A 12,603-nucleotide genomic window follows, 5' to 3' on the forward strand; every position below is an offset into this window, starting at 1 on the left:
ACTGGGAGTAAGCACAGAGAGCAGGGAGAGTGGGAAGAGCCCCAGAACATCACAAATGAGCTGTTCTGGTGGAGGGGGACTGGAGGCATCGCACTGGAGCAGGACTGCCAGCACAAAGGATTGTCAGGAATAACGTGAAGCTACACTTCTGTATTTGTGAGAGCTAAAGACAAAGTAACACAGAAAATGTTTATCAGAGTCCAGAGGAAAAAAAAAAAAGAAAAGAAAAGAAAGCAGAGCAAACAAAAACCAAACTGAGAATGGGGGAAAAGCAAACAAATTGCAGACTCTACAAATTAGTCTTATGACAAGAGATCTGACATAAACAGTCTGAGTAGGTTCTTTATCAAGCTTAAAAATGGCACATGCACATTTTTCCCCTTGAGAATCAAACACACTGTAATTTCAAACCTTAATTCACCACTGTATTACTCCAGTTTTATCCTAGAACAAGTGAAAACATGCTGCCCTTGATTATTTGCTGCAACTAAAGAGTCTGGTTTGTTTTTTTCCCCTCTTTTCCCTCAGCCTTGGGAAATTCCATTGAAAAAGACTTTAAAAAATAAATCCATGATTACCTGATACTGCCACAGAAGGAACACTTGGCTCTCCATAGCCAAACTCGTTGACAGCCACCACCCGGAATTCATAGGTGACTCCTTGTCTGAGCTTGTCCAGGCCCACAGTGTAGGAGGTGGCACTGCGAGGGATGTCCTTCACAAACATATCCCAGAGTCCCTCATCTAGGAGAGCAGCAAGGAGAGAAATGGCATCAGCTGTGTGCCCTGGCACTCCCACCTGCTCAGTGAGAGAGGCTGTCACCAATGTCACCAGGGCTGTGCTGGAGCCACAGGCAGGGACATGCTCACCTGGAGGCTGCCCTGTGGTACCCACAAATGTCAGGATGCCCTGAACGCCCCATCTGTGAATGCATTAATTCAGGATGGGAGCTTTTCATAGCCCAGATGGAAGAGGTCTCTAAAATCAGCAGCAGCACCCACAGAGACCTGAGCTGGCTGGAGCAGCTGCCACTCCCTCTGATTGGGTTAGGTCACCCATCAGCACATCTGGCATTTGACAGATCACGTAAACCAAAGGCAACATTAATGAGTCCTGATCACAAAGGTTCTGCTTGCCTTTTACACTGCAAAATCTGCTTTGTTGTTGAAGCACTCAAGTGAGGCTTAGACTGATATGAGTCCTGGGAGGCTCTGTGGTGCCAGGGGACTGGTGTCACTGGAGTGCTGCTTGCTCCATGACAGCAACAGTGATGAGTCCTTTGCATGGCACAGAGCTGGTGCTGCACTCTGTGCTCTGCAGTTTCAAACAGAAATTAGTTTTGTTTATTTTTATAAAGCCGTTGAAATTGTTAAAAGCACAATGCCATTCTGATGGGAATGTTTCAGTAGGGTAATCTTGGCTCTCCACAGCCATAATGACATTAATCCTGATTCACATCCTGACCAGGCACCATTCCCATCCCTGATCCACACCTGTAACCTCACATTCACTTGACTACAATGGAATGAACTTTCAACGAGATGGATGCTGGTACCAGCAGCAACAAAACCAACTATAATTTAAAATACCACTCAGAAATTTTGAGGGCAGGAATCAGACATTAATCTGACTGATTAACTTCCCAGTAAAAATTGGTGCCCAGCATTTCTGCTGAGAAAATGGAGTCTCTGTCTACACGTGGGGCTAAAACCTCAGCTCACCTACCCAGCGTAGCTCTCACACACCTGACCTCACAAACATCCCATTGGGCTTTTACTTTTACCTATCAAAGCTGTTCCAACAATATCTATTTTTCTCTCCATGTCCCACAGCAGTGGGAATAGGATGATAACCTCTCCACAGACAGGACTTCAGTGTGGGAGCTGCCTGCTTTGAAAGACAGCCGTCTGCACTGCGTGGCTCAGCAGCAGCAGGACTTCTGTGGCTCGAGGTGTTATCAAGGTAACAATAAAGCAGGAGCCAGCACTGTTACCCTCTGTGACTCGTTCTGCTGCTGCAGTGTGAGGCAGGAATCTGTCCTCATTTGCTTTGCCTTTACCTGAGTGTAACCTAATTGGAGTCACTGCAGCGATTCCAGGATTGTGCTGGTGTAACAGAGCAAGATCTGGCCCTCAGCCTGCTCCTGTGCCACAGGGAATAGCAGCAAAGATGGACTGATTAACACTGCAGGTGCATTTCCATGTGAACGTTTTAGCTTTGGCACCAGTAAATATTGGCTCGGTGATTTGCACCGCGCTGCACGTCTGGTGACACACACAATGAGTAACAGCCCCAAACTACAGCTTTTCTGGTCACGAGGATTGGCAGTCTCAGCAGATGCAAAAAGCAGGCTGGATTGTTATTGTTCCAGCTGCATTTGAGAAACACCAAAGAACAATAAAAATAGGTAATTTTCCTGCCATGCTTGAAACTCGGACCAATACATTATTCACCAGCATGATCAGACTATAATGAAGTTATCATAATGTACCATTGTTATGTATTAGCTGGGTATTACAATGGCTGTAAAACAAGAGATAAAATATTGACTTCCCTTTTACAGGGCAATAGAAGCTGAGATTATTTTACCACATAAAGTTACAATGTAATAAAAACAGGAGTTTGGGATTTAGTTTCTCTGAAGAGGGTGGAGTGAGGGATGCATTTTCAAAGTTGGATTGTTGCAGCCACCAGTACTCAGAAGATGCATCTCACGACTATAAAATATTGCCATATTTGCTAGAATTGCCTAAGCTTTCATAAACACATTTGTAAACAGCAATAAGAGAATTTGAGCCCATTGTGAATTGTCTGAAAAGCAATTTGTTTGCCTTCAAAACCACTTAAATAGGGGAAGAAAAAGCAACAATAAAAGTGAATGTTCAGCACTCATTACAACAAACACAACTGCTCAGACACACACTTTCTCACTCATTTTCTCAAACCTATCAGGGTGCACAGTGCAGAAAACCCAACAGACCAAGAAGTGTAAATTTAAGTGCTTTGTGAAGCTTGCAGTAAGTTGGGAAAACCACCCCTGAGAGGTCAGCATTGCATTTCCTCCTCTCTGTCCCCTTGGCTACAGGGGTGATGGCGTGGGGCAGCAAAAGATGCTGGTGAATGTTTTTTCAGAGATATTTCTGTCTCACAGGGACTCAGAGATGCTCTGGCTGGTGGCCACATAGTCACTGGCCCATCTCCCTTTCATTCACTGAAAGAATCTTTGTCAAAACTTTGGTTTTTTCCTTGGGGGAGGTCTGTCAGTGCTGAGTTAATGGTTGGATTCAATGATCCTGGAGGTCTTTTCTAACCTTAATGATTCTAAAATGGAACCCAGCTCATTATCCCTGGGGTTCCAGAGAGGTGCTGATGCACCTACAGTGCACAGATGTCCTACATCTTCCCTACTGCTGACCCTTAAGCACAGCATAGCCTGTGGCTTCCCAAGCCCTGGCCAGCAAGATTTTTAATTCCAGAGCCTCAATTAATTTATCTTATATCCATCTGGAACATCCAGACCCCTTTTTGTAAACTATAATCACAATCAGATATATCTGAACTAAAAAAATCACTTTATTCCAGTAGTCAACTTTGAGATTAAATATTGAACACACACTTGTGAATTCCTTCAGTGCATCTCTCCCCCACCCTCAAAACCTCAAAACCAGGTATGCTCTAAATGTTAGAAGCTCAGCTGAAAGAGAATTCATTAGAAGGTCACCTGTGATAGCAAAGGCTGGCCTTTCAGTTCAGTGGAAAATCATTAGTGTACCATACACAGCATTTTCTGCTCAGTTTAGGGAGGAAAGGTGCACATGCCATGGCTGGGACATCAGCGGGGTATTAACTCTTAGAAACCACTGGGAAGAGCAAATTTGCAACACTAAACAGAGCTCAGGTGCAGGGCTCAGAGGGACATCCCCAGGGAGCCTGCCTTTGCTTTTTCTTTTCAGTCACCCCAGTCCCCATCTTCACTCCCCAGGCCTTTCACTGGGCACTCAGCCTCTTAAACATGTGACACAAAAGCAAGCTCTCCTCAAAGAAGAAAGATTTTCCTTTGCTCCTTGTTTCTGTCAGTTTTCCCCAGCCCTGCCCCATCCTAACTCCTGCTGATGGGAGATTTGCTTTTCACCTCCCAGCCTCGATGCCTCTGTCCCATCTAAGCTTGAGGTTCAGGCACAGGGAGAGGATCTGAGTGACAGGGGAAGGTGAAGCCACCTCTGCCCTAATGCCATGTCCAGCCCATGTTGGAGGAGCTGTTCTGCTCCCGTGGGCCAGCCCAGCGTCACAGGCCATTAATCAGGGTCTCCACGCTAAATAAAGCTGTCACTCAGCAAGGGAGGCTCCCAGCTCCACTAAATCCAGCCACTGACAACCCAAGACATGGAGAGCTGTCAGTTATTTGGGTTTTAAACACCAGTCATCTCCTCTCAGAGCAGGAGAGCTGGGTCATAAAGCTCCCTCCTAATTACACGTTAGAAGGTTTATGAGGGGAGAAGCTGCTGAGAGTTAAGGCCCGGCTGAAAGCCACTGGTGTTCCTCCTACAGAGGACACAATTAAAACGTGGCTGTGTTTGTCAGAGGCAAAGGGCTGGATTATCATGCGAAGCAGTGGAAGGACAAGAATGGGAAGTGAAGGCTGACAAACTGTCAGCCCCGGTGTGTCGCTCGGCAGCAGAAGCGAAAAAGGCCCCATGGCAGATGCCGGGGATGCAGCTGCACCCTTCACTTTGAATTTACTGACTTCTGCTGGTTCCTGTCCATGTTTGACACTGCGCTCCCTCATTTGGTTAAAAATAAATAGAAAAGGAAGAAAACAGAAAAACACTACTCAAGACACCAGAAAGGAAACTAAAGTGAGAGCTGCCCTCGGGGCGTGGGAAGCAGAACCCAGCATTTGTGAGGCAGACAATTCCCGCTCCAAGTAGACGGGTTCTTTCCCTAAATGTCTGTTGCATTCTTGGAACTCATCATCTTGAAAGCTGGAGAGGGACTTCTTGCAAGGGCATGGAGTGGCAGGACAAGGGGGAATGGCTTCAAACTGCCAGAGGGCAGGGATAGATGTCAGGGAGAAATTCCTCCCTGTGAGGGTGGGGAGGCCCTGGCACAGGTTGTCCAGGGAAGCTGTGGCTGCTCCATCCCCTGAAAGGGTCCAGGGCCAGGTTGGATGGGGTTTGGAGCCACCAGTCTAATAGCAAGTGTCCCTGCCCATGGCAGGGGGATGCAACTGGCTGATCTTTAAGGTGCCTTCCTATCCAGACCATTCCATTTAGGTGCAATTCTCTTCCAGTTGCCTGACATCATCCCCTGCTTGGCAAAAGCACACAAAGTCCAAAATTGTGGTGGGGAGAAGAAGCAGAAAAAGAAATCTCCCTCTACTTGTCCTGGGTGAGGGAGGCTCTTTCTGAGGTGACAGAAGCCAGGAAGTTGTGTCACTTATGGACGCGGTTTTAGTGGGGGACGTGGCAGAGTTTGGTTTATGGTTGGACTCGATGACCTTAAGGGTCTTTTCCAATCTAAATGATTCTGTGGGGCAGATGGACCCAACACCTGCACAGCTGCTCTGCACAGGCTGATCCAGGGATGGAGGTCTCATGGGGCAGCTCCACATCCAGGGGCACTCCTGGCCTGTGGATGCCCAGGGTGTTTCACAAACACCTCCCTTGCAGACGGGGGTCACTGGGAAGGCAGCTCTGGGTGACACGGCTGGGAACGCACAAGCCACGTGCCTGGGAACCTTAACATTGCTGTGCCATTTGTCTTTTGCTCTGTATATAAAAGCTGAGGGCACAATCTATTCCCCATTCCTCAGCCAGCCCAGCTGATGTCTGGGGAGCACTTACAGTGGCAGAGACAGACCCTGCTTAATTGCATTTCTTGTAATGCACAAGGAGCTAAACTGGAATCCATTTCTCTAAGGACAGAGAAGTTGAAGAAAAACTCTTCTGTTTTTGTAATGTCTTCCTCTAGCACAGATCACTCCAGAAAAAAAATATTGGCTTGCCTGCTTCATCCCTGTGTGTGAGTGTACTCAAAATGCAGAGGAGGTACTGAGCCTGGTCACCTTCCATAAAGCCAGCAGAGAAACAGGGAAATCAAATGAGCAGTCTCAGCTGCCTGCTGCCACCATTGCTAAACCCAGCAGGGCAGAGGAGCCCTGGGAGACACAGCAGGGCTCCGAAAAATTCAAAGGGAAGTGACAAAAAGGAGTAGGATTTGCCATTTCTGACAGAAAGCCATCCTCCTACTCTGATGGAAGAGTCTTGGCAGGGAGCTACAGCAGGGAAAATGAGATGATACAGCATTTAACGTTTGGGGTAATGAGGCCTATAACAGATGACACTTGAGATGTGAAACACTAAGGTAGTGGTATTGCATTTAAATATTGGCAACAAGCTAAAGCTTTTCATCTGTCTGCTCAATGTCCCCTTTTTTGACCTCAGAAGGATAAATATCTTTTCCTTTCTTCATTTTATGTGAAGAGCACAAGTCAACTGCTCTTCTCTTGGAACAACTCCTCCTTAAAAACAAAGGTTGCTCCAATCTGCACTCTACTGCCTGTATAAATTAACATGCAAAAGCAAATTATACAAAATCTTACAATGATATTAAAACAGGAGCTGCTCTAAATGACCAGCCCTTAGAGGAAGAATTAGTTCCCTGCTTTTGTTAAGCTTGTAATTCAGATTTCAGACTCTTCTGTGCAGAGATGAGGAAGAAAAGCAGCACAGAGAGGAAGCCGAGGCTTGGGTGGAATAAGCAAATCTTCCAATTAGTCTGTCTCCTCTCCTGGATCACATTTCACGCTTCCCACAGCTGCAACCAGAACCAAGGATGAGAATCCAGCATACAAATGCCTAGTTCATTTGCTACAGCAGCATGAATAGGATTAAAATAATCTGAAGAGGAATTAAATGCCTCAACAGTCAGGTTGCAAGAGCGGGAGAATAAGACCTCTTGTGTGCATTTCCAGGATCAGTGGAGTGGGGCCAGCAGAAGTGACCCAGGGTTAATGCAGCTCAGACCTGCCTTGGAAGGACTATTTTCTTCCTACTCAAAAGGAGTGGGCCCCAAATCCTACATCCTTATCCATGAGCTGTGAAATGTTTGTTCACATCCAACGGGGAGTTGAGGGGATGAGTTCCCAATGTCACGACTTGCACGAGCTGGATTTCCAACTTGCAGACAATCTGTACGTGGGCTGCAGGTCTCCCCCTAAAATACTCTGACTCACAGAAAACCTATCTGGGGGAAATGTAAGCTGGTAAGTGATTTTAAATGAACAGGTTTGGTTTAACTGGCTAACAGTGTTGTTCAAATGAGAAAATATTTTCTACCTCTGACAAAATAAGGACAGAACTCAAAAAGCTGATGTAGGCAAAGTAGAAGCACAGCAGTGTCATGCCTCTAATTGAAAGCAAATTTGATCACTCTGGGAAACCCCAGTGCTTTGAGAAGATATGTATTCCCCTTGCTTTTATTTTGAAAGCAATTGTCAAGTTAAATGACAGAAATAAGAAATAATTTTTAGGCTCAGAGCAGAGCCTCACTACAGAGCAAATTCTATCAGATGCAGGTATGAAAATCTGCATCTTCAGAGATGACCTCAATAATTTTCTTACTGGTCTGGTTAAAAGTAATTAAAATAATTGGTTTTAAAGACAACCTCACATTCAAGACACAAACAAGCTTCTATAGAATCAAACAGATAAGCATTCATTTAATCAATATATAATCAAGCAATGTGCAAGCACCTAGAAGTGAAGAAGGAAGAACCAGCAGCCAAGATGGTTATGTCAAGTATAGATCATGTCTAATTTCCTTCTGTGACAGAGCAGCAGACCTTGTCAATAGAGGGGAAAGAGCAGACATATATCTTGACTTCAGCAAAGCTTCTGACTTGGTGACATTCAAACATGGCCTGCGTGGAACAAGGAGCTGGTGGAGGTATCAGCAGCTGGAAACTGTACCCAGAGAGTGGTTATCAGCATCCCCTGTCAGAGTGGAGGGAAGTTATCAAGGGAGATTACACAGAGGCCTGGCAGCACTCACTGGCTTTCCTTAATGACTTAGTTCCCAGGAAATCTATGCTTTTTGAATTTGCAAGGGGTACCAAGCTGCGATCAGGCTGGAGCACACACTGACTTTTAAAATTACCTTGTCCAAGTGGGGGAACATTCTGGAAAAAAGCAGAGAACAGCTTCACTGAGATGCAAATCCCAAAAGCAAAGGAGCTCTGGGAATACACCAAGAAAAACTGTGGTGATGGGGGATTCCTTCCCCCTGCCTCAGTGCTCTCCCTGCAGAACAAATGGGGGAAGAAATGTGTATGTGCTGCTGAGCCCTGGCCCTATTATTAACATTAAAACAGTAATTAGCTGCTGTGCTCTGCTGCAGAAGGAGACAGATTTCTATCTGTGGTCCTCAAAATACAGCTCGCAAATACTTATTAGTCCTTGCTCCTGAAAGATGCTGTAAGCATTTAAATGAGTTTTAATTATTAACTATATTAGTTCATCTGTTGGATGATTTTCCAGTGATGTAGCACAGTGAAAGCTAGAGCAGTCGGGGTAATTTTCTGTGACTACTCCTAAAGAGGAGAAAATATGCTAAATTACATAATAAACCAGTAACATCTTAATTCTGGCTAGAAACACATCCTCTCACAAAATCCCATTTCCTTACTGGGATGACAAACAACCTCTCCACTTCAGCAGGGGCTGAAGGAAGGGAACTGATGACATCAAACCCCTGCATGTCCTGGGGCTCACCTGAGGGCCGTGCCTCTATAATGTAGCCAGTCGTGGGTTTTTCTCCTGAATCTCCCTCAGTCCATTGCAGTGTCAGCCCAGAAGAAGATTTTGTCACCAGGATTTCCTGAGGGGAGCCAGGAGACCCTGAAGGAGCAAAAGAGAGCAGCAAATGAAGGTGGCATTAAACTGCAGCATGAATTGCTTCTGCTGAAAGAGAGGAAAAATTATCTTGCAGTGTTGGTCAACAAATATGCAACATAAACCAGCTCTGTGGGCTACTGACCTGATTTTCTCGCTAGCTCCAGTACCAGCAGTGACATATCAATGGGTTTTCAGGTCATAGGATCATAGAATATTCTGAGTTGGAAGGGACCCACTAGGATAATCAAAGAGGCTCTATAGGGATTAACCCCAAGAATAAGGGGGGTTTACACCTTCTGTGTTAAGAAGGCAAGAGAAAAAGGACTCTAATTTTACCCATTGCCACTGCTATTTCTCATTTCAGAGGTGAAACCAGCCTGTGAGGTTCATGGAGAGATTCATGGGGACAGGCACTGCCCATTGGCTTGGGAAGATGCCATGGCCATGTTAGAAAGGATTCCTGATCTACACTTGGTCTGTGGTGTGGTGTGAGAGTCAGGGAATGGGATGCAAACAAACAGAGCTGTGGCCACTGCACTGATGCTCTGTGACTTATCTGACAGGTTGGTATCATTGGAGGGCATTTACCTTGTTGGATTATCTGTTTATCAAAGTCACTGATCAAATAAGAAAACCAGCTCTGGGTACAGGCACCAAACCAAGCAGGGAATGCTGCCCTGCAGCTGCTCTTGACACAGCAGGAAATCCACAGATCTCTCCCTCTGCATAAGCCAACGTGTCAGGAGAGAACAATTGTCAATTCTTTCTGGTTTTGTATCCAGGAACCTTTGCTGGTTTCAGCAGCTACTCCAGCTCTGCCTCCCACTACAGAGCAGTCAGAATTATGCACTTTGCTGTCAGACTGCAGCTTGGAAATCCCTGGCTGGCCTGTTTGCATCATGATTTATTTACAGGGTTTTGTTTATTCACATGAAACTTCTAGGTTTCAGGGAAAAAAGGAAACGTTTTTCATGGCAGTTGTGAAACGCACTGAATCACATCCTGTGACTCAGCTTCTCCTTGGAGCTGCAAATTCATGTGAAGCCCTGAGTGCACCATTCCCTGCTGGTGCCCTGTGTCTGCAGAAGTGATCTGTGACTTGTGATTTGTTTTTATAGCCCCCCCTCACCTTCTGCTGGCCCAGCTGTGATGTTGGCTTGCAGTTCAGGTCCATAGGCGATGGTTCGGGCTTGCACTCGGAATAAATAGGTCACGCCCTTGGTGAGATCCCGCACCTTCAGCCAGCGCTGCCAGTTCCCCTTGATGTCCACAGTCACCACCTTGCTCACCCCTGCAACAGCCACACACGTAAAAAAATAAGAGGGACTTTCAATGCAAAGACAGAAATCAAGTGGAGCTTATTACATCTAGATGGTAAGTAAAATCATCTAACAGTTTGCTAAGAAAGTATTTCTTACAATTAGCAGGAGTTTAAGTAGTGATAATAGGCAATTTTCAGCACTGATAAGTATAATTAGAGTTTAAGCTTGATAAGTGGGTACTGACAAGGAAAAAACCTTACAACACATCTGGGAAATTACCAAGAGACTACATGTAACCTCAGTAATTATTCTGGGAAGAAAGGAGGAGGTAAACGAAGAGGAGTGCACATTCCAGATTGCTTCCCAGGCAAGCATTTCTCTGTTGCTGCTTCCCCAAATAACCTCCAACATGGTCTGGAGGAGGAACAAGGGCCAGGCGTGTTCCATTCACCTCATCCTGCCATATCCCCCATCCCCATGTGGATGCAGAGTGAAGGATGTGCAGCTCACCAGGACCTTGGGGCTCCAAATGCCATGGCAACAGGGGATGCAACCAAAGCACTGCAAGCTTAAACAAAGCTGGAGCTGTGACTTGTGCTTCACTCTCTCAGAATTTTTCTTACCGGGATCAGTTAAAATCAGAGTTGTTCCCTTCACCAAGGTTCATAGCTAGTTTCACCTTTAGGTTCTCAATGCTGCACAAAGGGCAGAGGGGCAATGACTGGTTTGATAACAAAAAAATCTGGCTATCACTGAAATTTTCCAGAAGAAAGACAACGGAAAGGATGTGATTTATAAAAGATTTTACAGAATAAAAATTTCAAATGTAGAGAGTCTTTCAGGTGGTTTTTTTGGGTCTGTATATGTACATGACACATTACAAACCAAGAAGGTAGGACAGGAAGTAAGAGAAGATTTTTCCTGCTAGAAATGGCTGCTTGCTAGTTTATCTTTCCAAAAATGCAGAAGGAAGAGGTTTTCAATCCAGATGCTCATTTTATGCAAATCAAGATGATACTTTCAGTTTAAATCACTTAAATAAAGAGTAATGTCCAAGCAATTTCTGTTCAAAGTTTTTTTCCAGATACAATTTATAACTCAGGGAATCTTTCCTTGGCTAACAAGGATGCAGTAAAAGTGCTCCCTCCTTCCACAGGTGAACTATTTCATTTCTCTGAGACAAATCAGGAGGCATTTGTCATTTTCAAGCTGTGTTCCAAAAAGAAAAAAAAAAACAACAACAAACCAAAAAACTGTTTGAAAAAGGCTCTGGGGCAATCTTGTTGTCTATTATTGTGTAAAACATAACAGTGTAAAGCTTAAACAATAAAAGGTCAAGCAGGGATAAAACTGTGCTAAAGAACAGATTGCTGCTGGAAAGCTTGGAAGAATGGGCAGGTGAGTGGTGGCTAGTGAGTGGGAAGTCACCATGGGAGGATGCTCAGCCAAAAATCAAGAATGTGTGGAAAGTTAAAATATGAATGAGAAAAGCTCCAAAAGAGGGTCCAGCCCATCCAGGTGGGTGCAATGCAGTGCTCACATGGAGGAATTTGGGTTCTGGCCCCAGATGGGCCATTTACTTCAGCTGGACTTGATGATCCATGTGGGTCCCTCCCAACCTGGAATATTTGTGAATCTGTGAAAATGATTGCATCAAGGAAGGGATTCTTTTCCATGGCAGGAGAATAAATATGTTTGCTGAAAGAAAAATGTTGGCACAAGAGCAAATGGTGGGTAAAGACTGGAAAATAAATTTAGGCAAATATTTTGCATCTGAGGAAGTGCCCTCCATAACCTTCCTGCTCACATCAGAAATCCTCCAGAGGGGAAGGAGAGACAAGCTGGAGTCAGGGGCAGCACAGACAGAGGTGGGGAAGAGAGGAAAAGACAACAAAGGTTCTGAAGGATGTTAAGTCAAATACATGCAGAGAAAACATGATCTGACACTTCCATATTTTTAGGGGGGAAAATGTATTCTTGAACATTTTGTAGGAATGAAGAGAAGGGAGGAAATGCCCGACCAGCTTGAACCTCCTGCATACCCTGTGCACATTTCTTGGTCAGAATTAGAAATGCTTCCTGTATTAGCTCTTTGTGCTCAGACCTGCCAGCCATAAAGGCTGACAGTGCTTTTATTCTGGTGTTTTCAATCCTGAGTTTAACTTTCTCTGTGCATGAGACATGGATATTCAGACAATATAGATCATTATTCCTTACAGGAGAAGCAAATACAAGTGATTGATATCCTTATTTCTTTGGAAAAGAGTTTAAAATGGATTGGCAATGGCTGAAATTACTCTCCCTGCTGTCATGCTGCCAAAGCTGGACATCCTATTGAACTATTGGCAATCTACCAGGAATATAAAAATATTAATAAGCCCATCCACAAACTATGTCATCTTTTCTAATTCACCTTTGGAATGAATTTACATTTGTTTTCAGAGAAA

General features: G+C 44.8%; 1 protein-coding gene across 1 annotated transcript in view; it reads right to left on the reverse strand.

Annotated features, from left to right (window-relative positions):
• The window catches only part of SDK1 (sidekick cell adhesion molecule 1), a 389,058-nt gene that overhangs the window by 19,539 nt on the left and 356,916 nt on the right, over positions 1 to 12,603 (reverse strand). The window contains exons 39-41 of the mRNA XM_030958488.1: positions 10,024 to 10,185; positions 8,772 to 8,897; positions 579 to 743 (exon numbers count right to left, since the gene is read on the reverse strand). Coding sequence (XP_030814348.1) covers positions 579 to 743; positions 8,772 to 8,897; positions 10,024 to 10,185 — 453 coding nt within the window. The remainder of the gene's footprint in view (positions 1 to 578; positions 744 to 8,771; positions 8,898 to 10,023; positions 10,186 to 12,603) is intronic.

The sequence above is a fragment of the Camarhynchus parvulus genome, chromosome 14, assembly GCF_901933205.1.
Source record: "Camarhynchus parvulus chromosome 14, STF_HiC, whole genome shotgun sequence".
NCBI lineage: Eukaryota > Metazoa > Chordata > Aves > Passeriformes > Thraupidae > Camarhynchus > Camarhynchus parvulus.